General features: G+C 31.2%; 3 protein-coding genes across 4 annotated transcripts; 2 read left to right on the top strand and 1 right to left on the bottom strand.

The window, feature by feature from the left end:
* The first annotated feature begins 2030 nt into the window (after positions 1-2030).
* LOC125849358 (uncharacterized) lies at positions 2031-4639 on the top strand. Its single transcript, XM_049529423.1, has 2 exons — positions 2031-2459; positions 4325-4639. Exons 1-2 carry the CDS (start codon positions 2109-2111, stop codon positions 4484-4486), a joined length of 513 nt encoding a protein of 170 aa, XP_049385380.1. The 5' UTR covers positions 2031-2108; the 3' UTR covers positions 4487-4639.
* Positions 4640-5788: 1149 nt separating this feature from the next.
* Positions 5789-9244, bottom strand: LOC125848908 (glucuronokinase 1). The gene is made up of 6 exons (XM_049528871.1): positions 8882-9244; positions 8411-8560; positions 7737-7925; positions 7503-7619; positions 6958-7118; positions 5789-6184 (listed from the first exon to the last, which is right to left on the bottom strand). Exons 1-6 carry the CDS (start codon positions 9086-9088, stop codon positions 5938-5940), a joined length of 1071 nt encoding a protein of 356 aa, XP_049384828.1. The 5' UTR covers positions 9089-9244; the 3' UTR covers positions 5789-5937.
* An 11507-nt stretch (positions 9245-20751) lies between these two features.
* Positions 20752-23209, top strand: LOC125847951 (uncharacterized). 2 transcript variants are annotated; one of them, XM_049527716.1, is made up of 2 exons: positions 20752-21224; positions 21757-23209. In XM_049527716.1, the coding sequence occupies exons 1-2, from the start codon at positions 21159-21161 to the stop codon at positions 22852-22854; spliced, it is 1164 nt and encodes a 387-aa protein (XP_049383673.1). In that variant the 5' UTR covers positions 20752-21158; the 3' UTR covers positions 22855-23209. The 2 variants fall into 2 exon arrangements, with proteins under 2 accessions (XP_049383673.1, XP_049383672.1); XM_049527715.1 differs by having other exon boundaries at positions 20841-21224; positions 21754-23209.

Genomic DNA, 23209 nt, shown 5'->3' with positions numbered 1-23209 from the left:
GAAAAATATAGAACTACAGGAAATACTCAAGGAGAAGTTGGTCAAATTTCTAATCCTCAGAGTAAAGCTTGAATTTCAAGTTATATGCGAGGTTTTCTTGGTCTTAATTCTACTAACCGTGATGATTTTGAAGAATATCTTAATCAATCTTTAGAAATAGTGGAAGACAAAGATGACAATGAAGATTTATTAGCATGGTGGAGGAGGCGGAGCGTTGCATTTCCAATTTTGAGCAAAATGGTTCGTGATGTTTTAGCTATTCAAGCTTCATCAGTTGCATCGGAGGCTGCTTTTAGTGCGGTAAGGTTTCAAATTGGCGATCATAGACATTCATTGGCGGAAGAAAGTTTGGAAACATCAATTTTATTTAGAGACTGGTCAACGCCGAAAGGAGGAATTATAATTTGTCAAGGTTAAGTTCCTAAGTTCCAAACAAAAAGCTTGGATTAATGCGGTAATTGGATCTAGTGATGATGAATTAGAGTCACAAGAGTTTCTAACAAGTTTGCCAACACCGGAGGATGTTACCGTCGATATGATGTGACAATTAGAATTGAATTTTAAAGGAGAATATAAATATTAGATTACATCTGAGAACTAATTGAAACAAAACCCTTCCTAGAAGGTGGCTGCGTAAATTAGTTACTTATCTAATATTTGTAACAAATATTAGTTTTACATATGAGAACTTATTGAAACAGAACCCTTCCTAGAAGGTGACTGCATAGATTAGTTACTCCACTAATATTTGTAAATTGTAATTTCTAAGTTCTAAGTTGCAATTAGATTTTATTGAATAAATTTGAAGGCTTTATTCAAGTCTTTTTTATATAACTATTGTCTTGCATTTTAATTTTAATTTTAAAATACTTAATTTAAAAATTGAAATTTGACATTTGAAATTTCAAGTTAAATTCTTTTAAAATACAAATTTGAACTTCTCAAATTTGAAACTTGAAACTTGAAATTTGAAATTTGAAATTTGAAAACTTAAGCATTTTTTATTAGCTAAAAATGTTATTGAAAACTAAATAAACTAAAAATGGTATTCAATAACATATAATTTCAATACAAATAAATAAACATATAAAAATTCCACGTCCCGTCCTGCCAAACCCCGTCCCATCCCGTATATATAGTGGGACGGGATGGGACAAATTTTTATCCCCCCAATCCCGATAAAGGCGTCCCCTGTCCCATCCCGTCCCCGTCCCCGTCCCCGTCCCCGTCCCCATCCCCGTCCCCTTGCCAGCCCTACTCGTTTTATTTGTATAAAGTGAGAGAGATATTGACAGAAGAGAAACGAGAGAGAGACTGGGCAAGGAGAGGAGAGAGATGAGGGAGAGATGACTAAAAAAGAGGAGAGTGACGAGCAAGATTCCAGAGAGAGGCGCAAGAGAGAGGAACAGAGGAGAGAGGCGAGAGAGATAGAGGAAGAGAGGAAAGAGACGAGAGAGAATGTAATTATAGCTAGAAGTAAGTTCCGAATTGTAATTAATGCAAACTATAGCTATGTTAGCTAATTAGCTAGTATATGTTTGCTAAACCGTGTAATTTTCCCTTAAAATTTGATATTTAACACCATCCCAATCATATCGATTTCTCTTCGATATCCGTATAGTTCGATTAATTTTCAATTTTTTTATTTTTAAAATATCACCTCGAAATATACTCTTATTAAAAAAAAATCGCTAATATGTTCTTGAAGAAGCACTTCAAGTGTTCAACAAGAAGTAAAGAATGTAAAACATTGTTGTCGTATTATTTGATCTTAAAGAGCAAAGACTCAAAGTCCGATCGGCGAAGGCCTAAGCCTAGGTTATAGTTGTATTTGAAAAATGTTACAAAATATATTTATATATTAAATTTAACATAATGTTAATATATAAAATATATTTACGTAGAATTTATATTTTTCCTAAAATAAAAAACAATTATTCAATACGGTTATACAATTAATTCCATTTGGTTGGTTCCTTTTTCTCACCACCCCTAGTAAAATATACTCTTTACTCTAAAAGTTAGGGTCTTCGCTTTACTCTTTCAAAGAGGACTGCAACTGCGACAGATATTGCAATTTTATTTTGAATTGGTATCATCTTCAGTCGATGGCAGCAGGGAATTGGGCAAACGAAGACGAACTGGAGCTCGTTAACGAGGATGGATTCGTCTACAAGCGTCGGAAGAAGTTTCATCTTGACCCAACCGCTGCTCCGAAGCTAAAAGATCCGGCAGTTGAGGAGAAGAATCGACTGCAAAGGAAGAAAAAGGCGCTCATGAAAATCAAAGACAGATACCAAAACGAGATCAACCAATGGGAACTTTTATCAACAACAATGAGTGAAATGCAGCAAAATCAGCCAACCCCTTATCAAGAAAGGGACACTCTATCATTCAACTCGCCAGGCAAGTCATCGAATCCGACCTGCCAACCCCTTGTTGATCAGCTCCTTACTCAGGTATGGTTTGCAGTTTAACTCAAACAGTAAATTCAATTTGATTCCATTGTAATTCGTTATTATAGCAACAATGACGATACGAAATTAAGTTTGGAATGAAAATGGCAATCAACAAGTCATAGACAACTGCTTTAATCACCCTTGATTATTACCATTGAGCTACCTGGGATTTGGGAAATTGTAATTTAGGGCAAGAAGAATAGAGAAGAGGGAGATAGGGCAGGTGCTTCAGTGAGGAGATTCAATTGCTTGCCCTTGTAAACATAGCGAGGATGGTACCTTTCTCCACATCTTCAATAAGCCCCTGGTGTGTCCTGTATTCTGGCTTGTCAGATCCTTCCACTCTCTTCACTCCACCAGTGCACTGATGGTCCCCTTATCCATAGTTATAAGGCCCCTTGCTGTTTACCCGTCGATTCCTCCTTGCAATGGCCGCCACCATCTTCTCTTGCCATTTGGCAAACTTTGCTGTGTGAGATAGTGAAATAGGTGCCAGGTTTTTCACCCCTTCCTTCAGTCCACCAATGGAACTTGACAGTAAGTGATCCTCTGGCACATTTGGGTTACAAATCCTCTGTCCTCAAATTTCTCAAGGAAGGCCTCTCCACTGGTGGTTTGACTTAGCTTGTCTTCTCCACTGTAGAGTCCAGTTTTTCATCCTCAAATCTCCAGACCACTTCTCTACAAAACTCAAACCATCTGATGTTGCGGCAAAGGAATGTGTAAGAGAAATACCGAGCCTCAGCCCTTCCTTCCAAATGCAGGTTGACAGCTTCCAATTTTTTATGACCATCTTCAATATTATAGGAATTAAAATACCTTTGATACCTCCTTAGCCACGCTCTACGATCCTCACCCTCGAAGACTGACAACTAAAATCTATGTGAAAATTGTGAGTTACCTCCTTTGCTGGGGACAGAATCATAGGGACTGTCATCAATTGCGACTCCCCTTGGCCTTGGCAGTATTCCATCACCCCTGCTAGTAGCTCCCTCGTTTGCCAGAGCCTTCTTTGGATTTGCTTGATACCCACTGATCCTTCCACTCATCCTTGCTAATGAGGTCTGGGAGTCCTCAATCATCATCTTCAGCTCCTCCAAGTTCAAGTCAGTTGCTCCCCATATAGTTCTGAAGCTGACTCTTCAGTGCCCTGAGATTTTCCTCCTGTTACTACAATCGTATAGCTTCAGCCTCTGTCATTGATACACAGGGTAATATCAATGGTCTGGTACCAAATGCAATGAGCTCAAATTCACGATAAGGTTCAAACAGTAAATTCAATTTGATTCCACAGTCAATCGGGATTACAGCAACAACGACAATACTAAACTAAGTTTGGAATGAAATGTGACTAATTATTACAATCAATTAGTAATAGACAACTCTACTATATGGCTTCAATCACCGTCGATTATCACCATTGAGTTGCCTGTGCTTTGGGGAATTGTACTTTAGGGAAGGAAGATAGAGAAGCGAAATATAGAAAGAAAGAGAGAGAGATGAAAAGAGAGCGAGATATGAAATTTACCAGAATTCGTTATGCTTCCCTCCCCTTGCTGAGACTTCTTATCCTTTCGTTGAACTTATTATTTTGGTCAAATATCCTTTCCTTGAACTAATAGGAGCCCTTAGATGATAATGAATCACAGACAAACATTTATCCTCTTAACCAACTGTGAGTTAGTCGTTATAACAGAAATTTGGAATTGTCCAGCTAGCCAAAATGACAACGTCTACTAACTCCCTTTATTGTCTACTTTTCTGCCCTTGTGATACTTCTGTGATCAAAGCAAGTCATTGCCTTTAGGCATCGTTTAAACTTTAAAGTGCTTAATTCGATTTTTATTATGAATTACTTGGTACAGGTTGAAGCACAGGAGGCTGTAATTGGCAACATATCAAAACTTTGTGATGTTGTTGAAGCTGTCTGGACTGCACAAGAAGAAAAAATGAAACAGTCAGTTTTGGACCTCCCAATCTGGGCACACACACCTGGTGAACTTATTTCTTCCCTGTGTTCAGATTGAGTTCTGCAAGAGAACTTTACCAGGGAAAAATTACGGCGATGTGTCTTCGGGTTTGTTGCCTTTATTCAGTTTCTTAGTTTGAGTTTGTTTTGTATATATTCTTCTTGGATCTTCCAGCTTCAAATGGTGGGAATGACCACTTAGATTCAGGAATCCTCTGTTGTTGGAAAGGAGTGAGATGTAGTTGAAGAACATCTTTGTAATGTTTAACATCTTTTCCGTGATCACCTGAATATTTTTGACAGTCTTGTCAATTTTTCTTGAAGTACGTAAAGGAGGATGAGGTTGATAGTTCCATGGAAAGTGCTCCATTTATTCTTTTCAAAGTACTTCTTTGCCAAATTACAGATCCTATTGGTTAGTGCAGAATCTACTGTGTTATCCCAAGTTTAGTTCTCGCCATTCAGCTTTGAGTTTCTCACTTGCTAATTTTTGTGATTGAGGTTATAGTATTTAATAGCACTTTCATTGCTTATCCAGATATGCTTTTGTCGTTTCCATCTTGAAAAAATAATTAGAATGAGAGGTGTTAAGCTTTTTAGTGTATTCTACTACTATATGATAAAGAGGAGTTAGCTTTCTTGGTGATTTAGCTTTTATAAATTTTGGGGTATATTTTCCCCTTTTTGTTTGCTCAGGTGTTTCATTTTTCTATTCGCCTTTAGTAACTTCTTCGGCTTTCTCGATGATTTGCGTGTCTGTTTTCACTTTCTGATAGTTTTTGATTTTTTGTTTTTATGGTTTTGGTGGTAAATTTGCTGACCACATAAATTTCCTTGTGTTGATTGTACACAGATATAGGGAGCCATCCATGTCTTGTTTGTGTCAAATATCCTGATTGGAATGCTTGCTATTGTGTAAACTAGCAGTTGCACCCAGGCTCTATTACATTAGTATTGGTCTTGTTTACCCCTTTGTTGTTCTATTTTGTCTTGTATATATTTGCCTGAGTATCAGTGTTAATTTAAAAGATTGAACAAAGAAAGAAAAATCAAATGTTGTGTTAATTTACACAACAGGTGTCGCTAAAACTTCAATATTTTATGGCAATAATCAAATTAAACATTTCATTTGCCACTAAACAGGTAATTTTTTTGTCGGCAATTTAATTAAATTTAACGACAACGAAAGAAGAACACTAGAAGTGCAAACTATGACATTTTCTAACAGATTTAGCAGTAATTATAATTGGCTGGCTATGTTAAAATATGTGAATTTAATGACTGTTTAAATGGATTTATCACCAGCAAAATGGATGGACGCTAAATCAGTAAAGTAAGCGCTTCTCGGAATGCATTATAATGGCCGCAAAACAATTGTAACTAAAGCTATCTTTAGTAGCATTTCTTTGAATGGTCACTACATACTTCGTGGCAAGCTTAGCATATGCCAATGAAAGGTGAAAGGAATAAAAGAGGACTCCCGCCATATTTGAAAGCAGGTCATTGTTTTCACTTTGATCCCAGAGTTTGAAAATCGGTTTCGTTTAGAAACGAAGACATAACTTTAATTGGTTGGAAAGTGAAACCAGCAGTGTGGCATGCGTCCTCCAGCTGTTTCACTTGTGAAGTTCCATTCGGACAGAACACAACCACAGCCCCACCACTTCCTGTGAACTTGGAAGCAGCACCTACCTTTCGAGCAATTTCAACCATCTCTATATTCATAGCTCCAAGGGCATCATCTCCAAACATACGCCTACATAGTAGGCCCACAATATTTAAGTATTCGATTTGCATATCATTTTACCCGCTTTCTGTGATAAAAAATCTTAGCAATATTTGAGTATATCATAACACTATGAAATAAGATGCAAAAGGGATGTAAAGCGCATTGTGACCGCACATAAAATTGTTACAAGTAATAACATGAAAACAAATTGGACATGACATTGTCACAGACGTAGAGTCTCACTAAAGCTCCGTGCGGCACTCGACAATTTACTCACTAATTAGGTCTTGTAAGACCAAGAAGTAAGTTACACTTGAGATCGCTAAGAGAATGCTAAGAGAATGAAAGTAAGTTACACTTGAGAGCTTTAGAAGAAGGCTTTGTATTGCTTGGAAGACCTGAGTGATTTGCTTGCTCAAGCTTGGATGCCTTACAAATGAGAGGCCCTTCTATTTATACTACTTTCTAGGGGCCTAAGAGTAACTAATATTTACTTTACAAGTCCCTACTTATTTACACTTTAGTCCATGTTCTAGAATTTTCGACTAATCTAGAGAATTCTAAGACTTTCTAAGATATACTCTAAGTTATTCTAGAGTCTTCTAAGGAAAGGTTTGTAGAGTCTTCCACTAACCTCTCCACAACTCTAGGTTCTTCCTCCCCTCTTCCAGTGCAGAATTTGAAGGGTAAGGTGGCGGGTCATGACACATGACACTACCAAATAAGTGTTGGGGACGCCACTAAGCACATAAAAGATATTAACAAATGTCCACCTCATTAAACTAAGCATGTATATTTACCTTCTCAAGTCAAAATTGTGATTCATGAGGGCTGCTAACTTATTGTAGTCCTTCTCAAGAAGAGCTTTCCGTCCCTCCACAGCTATGTTAGCAACCTCTTCAATGGTTGATCTTATAAATTTATCACCATCTAACCATCTTTGTCGAACTGTACTATGTACCTGCATTGGAGAAAAAAGTATCATCCATATTTTGTAACTACTGTCAACAAAGTAATTTTTGGTGACAAAGGTAATCCGGACACTGATATTCACATTTCCTTGAGAACCTGCTGTAATCGTTATGTCATCCATTGTTTGGAGAAATATTCAATAAATACTGGAAATATATAAGAGGTTACCCTGTTAAATAATTGCTGACAATAAATGGGCTGCCTCGTGGACTACAAGCCTACATCAATAATTGTCTAATTCTTAGTGCGAAGTGAAAACCAAAATGTAATATTCTAACCCATTGCATGGCTAAGCAAATAACACACTCGTCTATAGAATCTTTGGCCAGACAACAGAGATTTTTCACTCATATTCTGCACATTAAGTACAAACCTTTCCAGAATCACTGGGATTTTCTGCATAGATCAGATAAAGAGGTGGGAGAAGATCAACATCCATGGGTGTATATATGCCATGACCTAATTCATCCATGTGATTCTTGCCAAAATCCTGCAAAATAAAGGTTAAAAGATGAACATGCAATATTAACTTTACAACTACAAGCTTAGTTCTGCCAAGTATCATACTGACTTGTCAAAGAGAAAAAAGAGTATCACACATACACACCATATATACAACGCCTCCATACACCTGGGCCACTCTATCTTGAAGACCTGCAACAATTCCAAGTTCCTTCTCTGCATCAAGGACAAGGTTCGGCCTTACCTCAACTTTGATGAGATGTCTGACTTTGTAAAAATCAAGAAGGCAACTCAGTGCAGCACTTACGATTGCACTAGAACCTGAAAGCCCTGTCTGAGATGTGGAAAGTATTTGATATATTAATCAAACTTTTTCAACATGAGATAAATCAAATCTTTTATTTATCATATAGCAATGCCATATTCAGATCATGATCATGAAGTAGGGTGATGTAATTTCAGTTATGATTGAAACAAGCATGTATTTCACTCCACATTTATTTGCATAGCTAAAATCCAGAAGGTAGTATGTAAAGTTTCAACCCAAGGTGTAGGTTTTGATTGTGCCTGGTTGAAATTAAAGAATTATTTTACTCTGACTAAGATATTTTAGATTAACTGTAAACCTACGAAAAGACATTTCCAAAATCAAACAATAGGATCATATAAACAGAAGCCCACTCTATATTAAAGCTGTTTCAAGTCAAAGAATGTTTTAGTAACTGAATAAAGAGTTTAACAACAATTAGCTAACGTGATTCCAATCGACAAAAACTGATCCATCTAAGGGAAGATAAATCTTGCAATGTTAGGTTCTACCTGGCGGGGAATGTTAGTGTCATACGAGAGAGTGAAATTCCCATCATGTAAGGTGATGTTGCTCTCTTTGCAATAGTTGTGAAATATTTTAACGATTGCCATAAGCAAACGCACCCCTCCATAGTACCCCTCATTCTGCAACCTGTTCACCTGACAGCCAACAAGCACAAGCATATGGTGTTAAGTCGAATTCAATCAACCTGCACGAGAATCCACATAGAACTAAATAAAAAAGTGCTAAATTTATGATCCTGATTACGAAAACACCAATCAGAATTGGCTAATCAATGATTAATTAATCATCAATTGAGCAATTAGTATAACCAAAACTCAATGCCAAAGTATAAACGCATTGGCATGTCGACCGCCAGTATAAAAATAATTCTAACAAAAATATTTCTAATATATCCTCTAAACCGGAAACAATAAAAGTAAAACAGATGAATAAAGGGGAAGTATAAGATAGGATACCAGGTGAGAAATTGAATTGAATTGAACGAGATCATGAGAAGGATGAGGAACAATGACGAGATCTATAGAAGGCTCCAAACGAACAGAAGCCCAAAAATTTCCGAGGCTGAAAGAAATAGTGTTCCCAAAATAAACGTCGCTAGGGTTTCCAAGCAGTCCAACTCTAGCGTAAGACTTGTGCTCGATCACTGCCGACTGTTTCGCCATTGTTGCTTATTTTAGCTACTGTTACTGCAGAAAATGTAACAGAATTCGAATCAGTGGAATCTACAGATCTAATGGCGGAATTGACTTTTTACTGTAATTTGGATGAGGAAGACGAAATACTGATTTGTTGAGGAGATTCAGTTGATCACCACTTGACGTGGCAATTCCAGCTTTTTACGTTTTTTAAAAAAATTACCGAAATACACCTCTTATATTTTCCTTATTTTTAATATTCCCTTCTATTTTTAAAAACCTCTAAAATTCCTTATTTCTCTTATAATTCTAAATTATTTTATAATGTATCCGTGCTACATATTATGTATCCGTTTATTTTATAATGTATTCGAGCTAATTTTTAATATATCCGAGCTACATATTATGTATCCGATTTGTTTTACTTTTTCATGGATTAATGTAATTACAAACTAAATAGGGATAGATTGTAATTTCATATTAAAATTATGTGATTCCTAAAATTTATACTTTTTTTAGGTCTTATTTCACAAGAGAGATAACTAATGGTTAACTTATTTCGAAATTAGTTATTTAGAATTGTAATATTATTACAATCTTGAGATACTAATTTTGAGATTATTAATTTTGGAATAATTTATTCCTTATTAAATGAGTTGTTAAGGTCTGTTTTGATTAAACAATCCAACTTCTAATAAAATATTTTGATTAGATATTTTCTATTTTAAAAGAAAATTGTAAGTTCCTATTTATATGTTCGATAGTTTTAGTTATTGAAATATTTATGACTTCTACCTGATAGGCGAAATTAACCTATGTTCAATACATAACAAAGTTTTGCCTAAAGAATTTTTTTGAAGTGAATGCTATATTTCAAAAAATTCTCTTATTATATAAGAGGGAGTTTATGATGGGACATTGTGATGTCCAATCATAAACTCCTTATATAATATATAATATATAATATATAATATAATAAATCATTTTTTCTACTATATAATATATATTTATTTTTCTACTATAAGGGAGTTTATATAATATATAATAATATAATATAATAAATCATTTACAAATGACTTAAAATATTTCATATTTAAAGGATATATAATAAAATAGGTTCACTCTCAAAATTCTATCCGGGTCACATATATTGAGACAGAAAAAATAACATATATCATTTTAAAATTACCAAAAAAGTATTATAAATAATAATAATTAACAACTTAAAATATCTTAAAGACATTTAAAAGGGCTAATTTTGTAATTGTAAGTTCTACTATATAATAAAAGGGAGTTTATATAATATATATTCTACTATTATATAATATCATAATAAAACCCCTTTTATTATATAGTAGAAATAAATCTAATATATATATATATATATATATATATATATACATAAAATATAATATATAATAATATAATATAATAAATCATTTACAAATGACTTAAAATATTTAATATTTAAAAGATATATAATAAAATAGGTTGACTCTCAAAATTCTATCCGGGTCACATATATTGGGACAGAAAAAATAACATATATCATTTCAAAATTACCAAAAAAGTATTATAAATAATAATAATTAACAACTTAAAATATCTGAAAGACATTTTAAAAGGGTTAATTTTGTAAGTTTATCCATATCACATAAATTAGGACAAAGTGACCAGCAATGTAAGTTATTTGAAAGTTACATAAAAATATTATAAATCACAATAATTAATAACTTAGAACATTTTTTTTTAAAATGCAAATTTGGATGACTCTTCAAATTTCATTTGTGTCACATAAATTGAGACAACAAAAATAACATATATTGCGTCCATTTTAATTTATTTGTCTTAATTTTTTTTTATATTTAAAAATTGCGTAAAAATACTATAAATCATGATAATTGACAACATAAAATATTTCAAAAATAAATACATATAAAAAAATTCGATTAATTCTTGAAATTAATCTATCGTTAAAAATTATGTATAAAATACAATAAATCGTGATTTTGACCACTTAAAATATTTATTAAAAAAACAGAAAAAATAAATTGACTGATTCTTAAAATTAATCTATCAATGTCACATAAAATGAGACAAAAGTAGTAATATGTATTGTTTAATGTGAAATTATTGAAAACTACGTAAAATGTATTATAAATGTTAACAATTAACAACATTTGATTGAATCTTGAAATTTTATCAATGCTACATACATTGAGACAAGTGGAGTAATATATATTAAGTATTTAAAAATTACGTACAACCATATTGCTTTCTGTAGGCTTCGAATTATCGTGGTCATTTTTTAGGCTGATACAAGTTTTGTACTTTTTTTTTTAATATTATAAATCGCAATAATTAATAATTTAAAATATTTTTAAAAATATATTAAAAATTTAGTTGGTTTCGGGAATTTTATTTATACTATATAAAATGGGACAAAGGAAGCAACATATATCATTTACAAATGACTTAAAAAGCATTAAAAATTAGAATAATTACCAATTTAAAATATTTAAAAGCTATATAATAAAATAGGTTCACTCTCAGAATTCTTTCAGGCTCACATATATTAGGACAGAAAAAATAACACATATCATTTTAAAATTACCAAAAAAGTATTATAATTAATAATAATTAACAACTTAAAATATCTCAAAGACATTTTAAAAGGGTTAATTTTGTATTTTTATCCATATCACATAAATTATGACAAAGTGACCAGTAATGTTGGTTATTTGAAAGTTACATCAAAATATTATAAATCACAATAATTAATAACTTAAAATATTTTTTAAAAAAAAATTAAAATTTGGATGACTCTCCAAATTTTATTTGTGTGACATAAATTGAGACAACAAAAATAACATATATTGGGTCCATTTTAATTTATTTGTCTTATTTTTTTTTGGGTTTTTTATATTTAAAAAATGCGTAAAAATATTATAAATCATGATAATTGACAACATAAAATATGTTTTGAAAAAAAATAGAAAAAATTCCACTCATTCTTTAAGTGAATCTATTGTAAAAATACTATAAATCATGATAATTGACAACATAAAATATTTCAAAAATGTTGTATGTGGATAGTTTTATTGTGCCTTGAATAGCGTCAAATAAAGTACAAGTTTGTGATAAAAAAACTTATTCCTTTATCCACGCAAACAATCGCTTCAAAATCTCCGTTATTAGCCCCAAAACATACAATTTATATTATTGGGCCCGTGCCCGTGCATAGCACGGGCAACATTACCTAGTAAATAAATAAACGGGACTAAAAATTTAAGACCACGTCTTATGAAGGTCATTCCTATAAGGAAATCACAAATAAACACTATAATAAATTTAATTATGTGTCATAACTATAATTTGCATATTTACAGGTTGTAGCTATTGTTTAAGTTATCTCTTTTGTATAATTTGCGGATGAGTTTGTATAATTCGGAGTACGTTTATATAATTGAGCTATTTTTGTATAAGATCAAAATAACAAATTTATACAAATACAAACATTTGAACTTTAAACAGTTATACAAATTATATTATACAAAATAACAATGTACAAAAGTTATACAAATTCCGAATTATATAAACATGTGAATTATACAAACTCGAAACCACAGCCCACGTAATTATCACTGAATGTTGATCACGAGTGGTAATTAACTAAAATTATAACTATGATGACTAGATAATTAATAATATGTTTGTTTAACCATGTAAATTTCCCTTTCATACCTGCTACGAATCACCTGGACCCGTTGGACGGGAAAGAAGGCAATTCTAGCGAACAATAGGCCCAATATATTGTCATCCTTCTTACTTTCTTGGGCTACAACTTCCTCTGCTTTCTTGGCCCATTGGACAGTTAAGTGAACTTGGGTTACAAAATGGAAGTGTTTGTTTCCTAATTGAGTCCCCAACAATCTAAATACATATGGAGCAAGACGATTTGATAGGGATGTGAATTGTGATAGTGAAAAAAAAGAGTATAATAAACATACCTAAATATGTGAGACACTTAATTCTTATATTGTTTATTTTTTCTATTTAATTTTCTAAGAGCTAAAATTTGCATTGACCCAATAAATAAAAATAGTAAACTCATATTTTAAGATTATTGTTCTTGTTCCCAGTGTTTGATGTCACTAGCAAAGATGACAGAAGCCAAAAAGTTTGGGGACATAAAGGCATGAGGTTGGGTATGGGTGCGCCGATTACCACAAAAAAAACTCACTTTTTGGCTTGTCTTTTTCTCTCTGTCTTATGTTTTGGGCCAAAAAAGATTTGCTTAGCGTGTGTATAAAGTATCATCCCTTTTATAACTTTCTATACATTAGTTGAAATAGGACCATATAATATAAGATATGCATGCCTTTTGTTTTGTGTAGGTAAACAAAAGAAGCTTTTTGAAAAGGTTATTTTTTGCTAATTGTACTTAGTTAAGCAGCTTTTGAAAATTAAAGAGAATTAGCAACACTTTTAGTTAGAACCAATTGTATGTCATTCCCTTTTCACCTCTCTCTTTTCTTTTTCTTGGTTTATTTAATCTCAACATTCATGTTCAATTGAGAATAATTTAAACTTGAATTCATTGTACGTTTTTTAAATTATATGTTCATCTTTAATGTTTTCCGAAAAGAAAAAAAATAGTACTAGTATTTTATATACAGTCATTGGTAGTCAGCCGAAAAAACCTTTGGGAAAATGATTAGACATGACATAACATATACGCAACTTATTGAGGACATAATTTTAGATAGGAAGACATGGAAATCGAGGAAGGTTAGTAGTTAATTGAATGTTGTCTAGTTCTCTTCTCATTATTTATTGTTTCCTTTGCCTCTGTTACCATATTAATTTCTTGTTGCTGCTACTTGTTCTCTTCTTAGTTGTTTTCATCTTGACTTCTTTGGTATTGTACATATTTGTTTTACATACTTGATTTTTGATATGCTTATTCAAGTTGAGAATCTATCAAAAACAACTTCTCTACCTTCACAAAATAATGGATAAGGTTGTGTACGTACACGACACTCTCCTCAGACTTTATTTGTATAATTACACTAAGTATATTATTGTAATGTTATTGTTGCATCTATAACAAACATACACTATAAGTCTATAACAATGAAAAGATTCTTTTTAACTGATTTTTATGTCGTGCTAAAATTATATTACAAGTATTTTTTGTAATATTATTAACGCTACAATATTAAAAAAATATCCCAACAAATGACGTTGATATAAAAAGATTTTACCGTATATATTTCTGACCCCATTTTCACTAAACCCCATCTACACAAAACTTTAGATTTGTCTCTATCAGCAATTAATATATTGCTTATACTTGTTCATAAATGACACATGGTAACTTAGGTGAGCTGTGACTGAAAATGGTGTTTTGTGCAAATAGACAAAAGACGATCCAAACTAGGTAAATGACATTTATATAAATCCAAAACTGTGTGATGAACAAATCTATCTAATATTGAGACCCCTTAATTCAATAGCAGGCCTTCATATGGGATTAATTCCACATATATAAATAACATCATTCAAACTTGTACTATAATTAGCTATAAAATAATTGAATTTATTTTCCTTCTTCAATTTGACCTGACTAATGTGATAATGAGATCTTTCTTGATTCATACATATGAGAAATGAATAAGAGGTTGTTGAATTAGCCTCACTTTCATCTACTTTGTCACTCGTACAGATTTATACATGTACCTAATGTTCCTACGGTGAGAAGTCAGAATCCTTTCACAAACACGAGATTCAAACAAATATAATAATTTAATTAATTTTAAGAAAAAAATTAAAATTAAATTTTTTTCCTGCTATAAAAGCCTTCAATATCATGATTGCGATGATCATGAGTGAAGAGAGATTAAAAAAAAGTACATCGTTATTCAAGCTGAAATGCTTGAAATAATTCTATTACTTCTATTAGAAATAGCCTTTTCTATACTAGTTGAACGTAAAATAATAACTTTTGTTCAACGATAGAAGGTCCTATATTCTCAATCGTGTGATTATTATAAGTGGTGTACAACTTGAAAACGAAGGAAATCGATTAACTAGAGTCACTCAAAAATTAGCCATGTGAATAATTGTGAGTCAACTTTTTTCCAATTGTCATCTTCCATAACAAAAATTAAAAATCACCATGTTTTGTCCATTTCCTCGCCAATATTAGCAGTATAATTTTCTAGTTGGAAAAAAAAAAGTATACCCAAATATTTTTTATTTTGCTTGTGCCTATGAAAGGTTAAAAGTATGCGTGCTCTTAGTGCTATATATTCTTTTGATAATCTATTTTAAGAGATAGTGTCTAATGAGAATTGAAATATTTTGATTAGAAATTTATATTCGAATTTTCGACTCTCAAATTCTCATCTTAATGAAGTATGGAAGTTATACTTGTTATAAATTTCGAAAACCTTTGCTTTCATGAAGTACATTAGCATGTTAATATCGCTATACTTAATAATTTCAATATAAAAATTATTTATGGATTGGAATTTGAACCCTTCCCTTAATTATTTATTACTCCTTTTGATATTAATGAAATTATTCTGCAAGATTTTTTGGACAAAGTCAGACACAACTACTTAAGTATTTAATCTAATCCTACTTGGAACAGTTGTCTATTTGTTTAAAAATTGGAAAATTGTATAGCTGCGTATTTTAATTTGAAAATTGCATTATTGTATCTCCCATTTCTTATGATCAAAAGTCTAGTCTTTTTTTGTCAAGGTTGACTTAGCTTATGGAGTCAACGCACGAAAATCCCACAGAATGTGGTGATCAAATTAAATAGTATTCATAAAAGAATATATCCAAACGCTGCAATTTCCTTTTCTGCCTTATGCGTACCTCCAAAGTTAGAAGTTGTTAGAGTCAATCATCTCTTCAACCATATTATTTATTTAAATATTTTTTAATTGTTATAATGAAATATTATCGTAAGAAATGTATAATATAATGTAATATGAAAACTATTTTTTTTAAAATGTTGAATTGTTATATTGAATATTGTTATAGAAGATAGTAAGTGTTAAAGAGAGATTTAATTATATTTTATTTTTAATTTATTTTTTAAAGAATGTCACTTTTTATATTTATATCTCCCTATATTCATTTTTACTTTCATATGATCGATTTTGTATTTCCCTTAATAAATACTTTCTCATTCAATAACGAAACTCACTATAACAATAATCATATTCATTAAGAAATGAAACTGAATACAATATGTAGTTTACTAAATTATTCCTATTTTATAAATATCTCATGAAAATGGAACACCACTAGAAAATGAAGTTTAAGCATAAATTTGGAAAGACAGGCAAATATTTATCTTGAATTCATAAGGTAATGCTTATTTGGGATAAAATATTTATACTAAGATAACATTCATTTTAGGATAGAAATGAAGTGCATAGTTTATCACAATAGCAATGACAATTATCATTTTAAAAAGTCTTGAAAAATAATTTGAAAAAGAGCTATTAATTAGTGTCAATAGTTAATAAGGGAAAATGATTGGTTTTCTCTTGGTATATATACTAAAATGAATAAGTAAAAGTAAAAACTATTTTTAGCATCATAAACAAATTTAAAAAATGGATTATCAACTCTTTATTTGAAACATCTCACATAACATATTTAAAATTACAAGATGTAAATATTTTTTTTATTTAAAAAAAATTTATGACACATAAAATAAAGGTGAAAGGATAATATGAGAATTTTTCTAAGTTGCAATTCTAACTTAGTCACATATATGTAGATGCCATTCTTGTAATTTGATTTTTTCTGGTCCCAGTTGTGACTTGTGATTAGTCCACCACTTTCTAAGAAATTGCCTGGAAGCAAACCTCCCTTTCACAAATGAATCAATTATCATTCAAAAATTGAACTTGTAATATTCTGTACTTTTGATTTGTATTCAGTGAAAGTTTTTTATGAGACAAAAATGTCCCTTCGTCTTATATTAGTTGATCATTTTTCCTTTTACATGAATATTAAGAAATCATAAATAAGAAGAAATTAATTGTAAGGGTAATATAGAAGAAATTTAATTATTGCTTTCTTAATTTAGTAAGGTAGACAACTAATACTATTGAACAACTATTTTTAATAAAATGATCAACTAATATGAGACGAAAAAACAGTTAGCTAAGCAATTTTAAGGGTGCACAAGGTTAGCGAAATAATAATTGCATGTTATTAATGAAGAGAAATGTGCCTAAAGCGATATATAAGCTTAGTATAAACGTCAAGAAAAGATGGAGGAAATATTGACAAATCACAATTGCTATCACAAAAAAGCCACCCAATGGTGGGACGAACTATTTGAATTGTGCATTGGTCGCGTTCAAACACTTGAGGCATAACCTCACTAGATCTGAACCATCAACCTTTTATTTTCGAATACCTTAATTTTGTGCAAATCACAATTTTGCATTTTATAACTTTTTTTTTTATCGTGTTATACGATACCTCCCCTATATTACAAAAGTAAACGGATAGACTTTTGCTAAAATGTAGCACATGGGTTTGTGTGATCACTATTTTTTCTTTGGATAAAAGGAAAATTAAAAATTGACATTTTAGGCGTGTTCAGTGGATATTTTTTCATGTTCAATTGGGTAAAGTTTTCCAAAAATATTTTTCTTACAAAATTAGTTTTTTTTAAAAAATAAAAATAAAAATGACTTCTTTAGTAAAATTAGGAAAAACAAGTTTAACAAGTAACATTTTCTATTGATTATGTCTTCATCATCTTCCAACAAATCTCATATTTATCACCACTCATATCCTTCACACCAGCTCTCTTAGTATTTATCTAAATAATAAAAACTTTAAAATAATATTTGTTATTTATTAATATAAAAAGGGATAAATAAGAAATATACTTATATTTATTTGTACGCGCACAATCCGTGGATTCTTTCTTTATTCTTTTGAATGAGGAAAAACAAAAGAAAATTACAAAATGTCTCTTTTTTTAAAGAAAAGAAAGACTTGATATGAAAACGTATATTATGAAGGAGACAGGCAATACCATATTTATCGAACAAAAACAAAAGTGGATTATCACAAACTACTTCAACCATTTCAAAATATCTATCGTAATTTATTAAAATAGTTATTACAAATTATTTTTTATTTACATATTTATGATATAATTATTTATTATTTTACCTCAATTTAAAAAGATAAAAACTCTCTTAATAATTATTTTTTTAAAAGCGTATGGAGATTGATTTATTCTTTCCTTTATTAAAGTTTTTAGGAAAAACATTTAGCACACGGCTGTGTTTTGGCATGGTCAATTTTGTCTTGGTCGTTGGACTAAACTCATCCTCCATATTATTTTTTTACACTTTCGATTAATTAAATATATATAAAAGTAAGTAAACTAGGAAAATGTCAAAGTTGATAACATTTGGCATAAAAATATGTCATCTTCCCCGTAACACACTTAAATAACCTGGTCTTTACTCCTAATTTATTTTGAATTTAAGTTATACTGGTGCGTGTATATGCTAATTTAAAATTTGAAGTTTATATATTTTTATGATAATTTTACAAAACCTAGGTATTCCCACTAATTATCATAAGATTTTAACATAACATGAATCTAATTAATTATAATTGCTTAAAAGGGTGATTAATTGTGTGAAAATTCTATGCTACATAAAACTTAAACTCTTAACTTTTTTATACCTTCATGTTAATTACGTGAAATAATTTACTTGTTCTGATATTTTTATTACAAGTTACATCACGCAAATTCATACAAATAGATTTGATTAATTAAAATAATTATTGCTGGAAATATTCTCTAGCTGCCTAGTTGATTGTTTAAAAAGTAGTATAGTATGTCTTTGAACTATTCGCCTCAATAATATCTTGTACGAAACAAAAACATACGTTGGTTCTCATAAAGACTAATTATTTTAGCCCCCCACCCTCCATCCCCACCACCCCAACCAAAAGGATTTTTTTTAAAAAAAAAGAAATTAATTTTTCATTAAGGTGATTATTTTTAGATACACTTCGTTTCATACTACTTGGTCCTAGTTGATCTGACATACCTCTTTATAAAATTTTGATTAGAGGTCCTTTTTACTAAATTGACTTTATCAGTGATGCTTTGAAACTCTAAATCTGACGATTACTATTTTATCTGGTTATTTTACAGTGAGGGTAATATGGAAAAATAATAATATAAAATTATCTTGATTTGTGAAAATAGATAAGTAAAATAAAATATTTATTTTTTATATTAAGGTGAAACAAAATGAAACAAAAGACTAATTGACAATATGAAAATAACCTATTGAATTGTGTGAATTCCAATGCATATGCCAGATTGAACATTGTGTTCTTAGCCATTTGAGTGAATACAAACATAATTTTGCTTGACTTGAGCTGGAAATATTGTACCTTGTTTTCTTTGTTTGTGTAACAATGCATATCCATTTTTGGAGCATATGATTTTTTTTCAAAGACAATTCTTGTTAATAACATAAACATATTATATAGATTAGGAATATCATCGTTACATACTATAAATTACATTATGCATTATATAGTTCAAATTATGATTTCATAATTATGTCAATGTTCTATCACTAAATGTTGGTACTTTCCATTAAGGCTAAATTTGGTGATTTGAGTAAAATAAATAGAATACATGTCAATTTAATAGGGTATCATTGCTTAGAAAATGAAAGGAGAAGAGACCCTCCCCATATCAATAAAAAAATAATGATTAATTAAGTAATCCCCAGGAATGAGTAATTAAAAAGTCCTTAATCAACAAATGAAATTATGACTTGTTAATAAGAGTACTAGTGTTAATAAAACCACTTATTATCCTAGTAATCAATGTCCACTTGTTTCCATGTCACTTATTACAAGAAAAATAACACCTCAATCAATATAGGTTCAACTTATGCTAGACTTGGTCCAAGTCTCCAACCATTATAGTTGACATATTATTACTCCTTTTTTAAAAAAAAAGTAATTTAGAGCATTGATAGAATTGCAAGTTGGAGAAAATAGAATGATACAAGAAAATAAGTGGGTACCATTTCCTTCGTGATGTTCAATATCTACTTTAAAACTTTATCAATTTAATTTTGTATGATAATTATCAGAAGAATTTTACCTTCATAATTTGAATTTAAAACTTTTAATTAAAAATAATAAATATATACCACTTCACCATAACGTTTTGTGGTAAAAATCATACCTATATGTTACAAATGCAAAACTTTTGTGCTTTTATCTTTTTCCACATGCATTCCCATCTTACATTTTAAAAAAAAGTAAAGGAGAATAAAAAATTTGTAAATAACTTTTTTTTTCATTAGATTCACATTTCCTTTTTTATTTCCTAAAAAACAAATTTAAAGAAGTGGATAAAATGGTACTTCTTGTATAAATATCAGGAATATACCATGGAGATCTCCCCACGTAAAATATTTATCTATTAATTCAAGTTTTTTTAAAAAAATAAATAAATGACAGAAGCAATCCTATCTGGAGTAGAATTATTTAAATTAGGAATATTTTTAATTCTTTTTCCAGTTAGATTAGGAATCTTTATTTTAAAAAAAAACATAATTTTTTTTCCACCTGCATTATAGAATTTCCATAGGTGAAGGAGAAGATACAGGGAGGGCGGGGGGTGGGGGTGGCGTGGGGTGCATTGTGTTTGTCTCTATATATAGTTTATCTGTAGAGAGAGTGTTGAATTAGAAGAAAAAAAGAAGAACACAACAAACGGCTATAATTTAGCGTGTTTTTATATAGTCAAATTCAATCCACAGAGAAAAAATTTGGAAAATAACTTCCCCTCTCATTGCTGTAAATTTGAGAGGGAGGGGGTTTCTTTTTTCTTCTAACAATCTCTCTTTTCATAATTTGTTTATCTTCTGAATTTTACAGAAGGTAACAAAAATTCTTGAAAAAAGAGAGGAAAAAAATTAAAAATTGGAAGAAGCCACAGTTTCATTGGCCATTTTTAGAGGAGGGTTTTGAATAAAATATCTTGGTAGTGCTCATGGTGTCTGATATTTATTACCCTTCAAAGAAAAGCGACGATTTTTGTGAAGACGTTTGTGGCGAGGTACCTTTTTCCCCTTTTAATTGTCATTCACCATTTTTTGTGCTTAATAGTTTGGAATTTTAGTAAATATTGGTTTTTTGTTGTTGGGTTTCTGGGGAATTATGAAATATGTGTTTTTTCATTCTGGTATTGCTTATAAACCCTAAAATCTTGAATTGGGATGATGTGGGGTTGCTCTGCTCCCGATGAGGAATTTTATTTTCAAAACAATATGCAATTTGGTTGTTTTTTCATATCTATATTGTTATGAGCTTCTGGAAATTTGTGGGTGTGTTGGGATTTTTGGAAAATCCATGATTTTTAGCTATTCATTTGGATATTATCTAAACTGATGGAAGATTCAGTTTTCTTATGGTTCTCACAAGTGGATAAAAAGCTTTGAAACAAAAAATTAATATGTTGTTCTCCTCTTGGAAGATATTTGGGAAATTCTTAGGGGTTCAATAAACTAATGTGTGAATATTTGATTGTTTTCAAAGGTTTGCTGCTATTTGCATCGTTCTGAAGCTGTTATCTTTTTTATATGCAGCAGTCTACCCCTGGAATAGTAAGCATGTCAAGACTACGGTGTATGCTTCGAGGATTGGATTTAAAGGCTATTGTTTTTTTGGTTGTTTTTGTGCCATTATGTATAGTTGGTATATACTTTCATGGACAGAAGATTACCTACTTCCTCCGCCCAATATGGCAATCTCCTCCGAAGCCCTTTATTGAACTGACCCATTATTATCATGAGAATGTCTCAATGGAGAATCTTTGCAAGCAACATGGATGGGGAATTCGTGAATATCCTAGGCGTGTCTATGATGCTGTTTTGTTTAGTAATGAAGTGGACATGCTTACTATCAGATGGAAGGAATTGTATCCTTACATCACACAGTTTGTTCTTCTCGAGTCAAACTCCACGTTTACTGGATTACCAAAGCCATTTACTTTTGCTATTAACCGGGACCAGTTTAAGTTTGTTGAGCCTCGATTGACTTATGGAACCATTGGAGGAAGATTCAGGAAAGGTGAAAATCCGTTTGTTGAAGAGGCATATCAGAGAGTAGCACTCGATCAGCTATTGAGAATAGCTGGAATAGAGGATGATGATTTGCTGATAATGTCCGATGTTGATGAAATTCCTAGCAGGCACACCATCAATCTTTTAAGATGGTGTGATGACATTCCTCCAATTCTTCACCTTCATTTTAGGAATTACTTGTACTCTTTTGAATTTGAGCTTAAGCACAGAAGTTGGAGAGCTTCAGTCCACAGGTATCAGAGTGGCAAGACTCGATACGTACACTATCGTCAGACTGATTACCTTTTGGCAGATTCAGGTTGGCATTGTAGCTTTTGTTTCCGCCACATCTCTGACTTCATATTCAAAATGAAAGCTTACAGCCACACTGATAGAGTGAGGTTCTTGCATTATTTGAACCCTAGAAGAATACAAGATATCATTTGTGAAGGATCTGATTTATATGACATGCTTCCTGAGGAGTACACATTCAAGGATATCATTGGTAACATGGGACCTCTACCTCATTCTTACTCAGCCGTGCATCTTCCTGCGCATTTACTGGATAATCCCGAGAAGTATAAGTATCTCTTGCCTGGGAACTGCAAAAGAGAAAGTGGCTAAGTTGTTACCACAAAGTTGGATGCATTTTCGTAACATAGGAGGTGTTCATGTGCCGATTTTATGTTGCACCATGAGGGACTCTTATCAGGTAATTGATGATGGTCATGTGGCAGTGCTATATACAGTTAAACCTTATATGCAACAAAGTGTAGGTAAACAAGTATTCAGGGAAGCGGCCGGGTGTATATTGTCTTTTTTGGTTCATTTGAGGTATCAGTACATTCATTTGTCAAGTAAAAAATTAATTTAGGGGTGATGTGAACTCTTGGGTAAACTTGATTGTTTCCTGTCTGTATTACATAACCCTGAGATAGAACTCTTTGAATGACAATGCTCAGCCTTTTTGATTGTAGAA

This window comes from Solanum stenotomum, chromosome 12 (assembly GCF_019186545.1).
Source record: "Solanum stenotomum isolate F172 chromosome 12, ASM1918654v1, whole genome shotgun sequence".
Lineage (NCBI taxonomy): Eukaryota > Viridiplantae > Streptophyta > Magnoliopsida > Solanales > Solanaceae > Solanum > Solanum stenotomum.
Note: the sequence above shows the minus strand (reverse complement) of the source record. Positions and strands in the feature narration are given on the sequence as shown.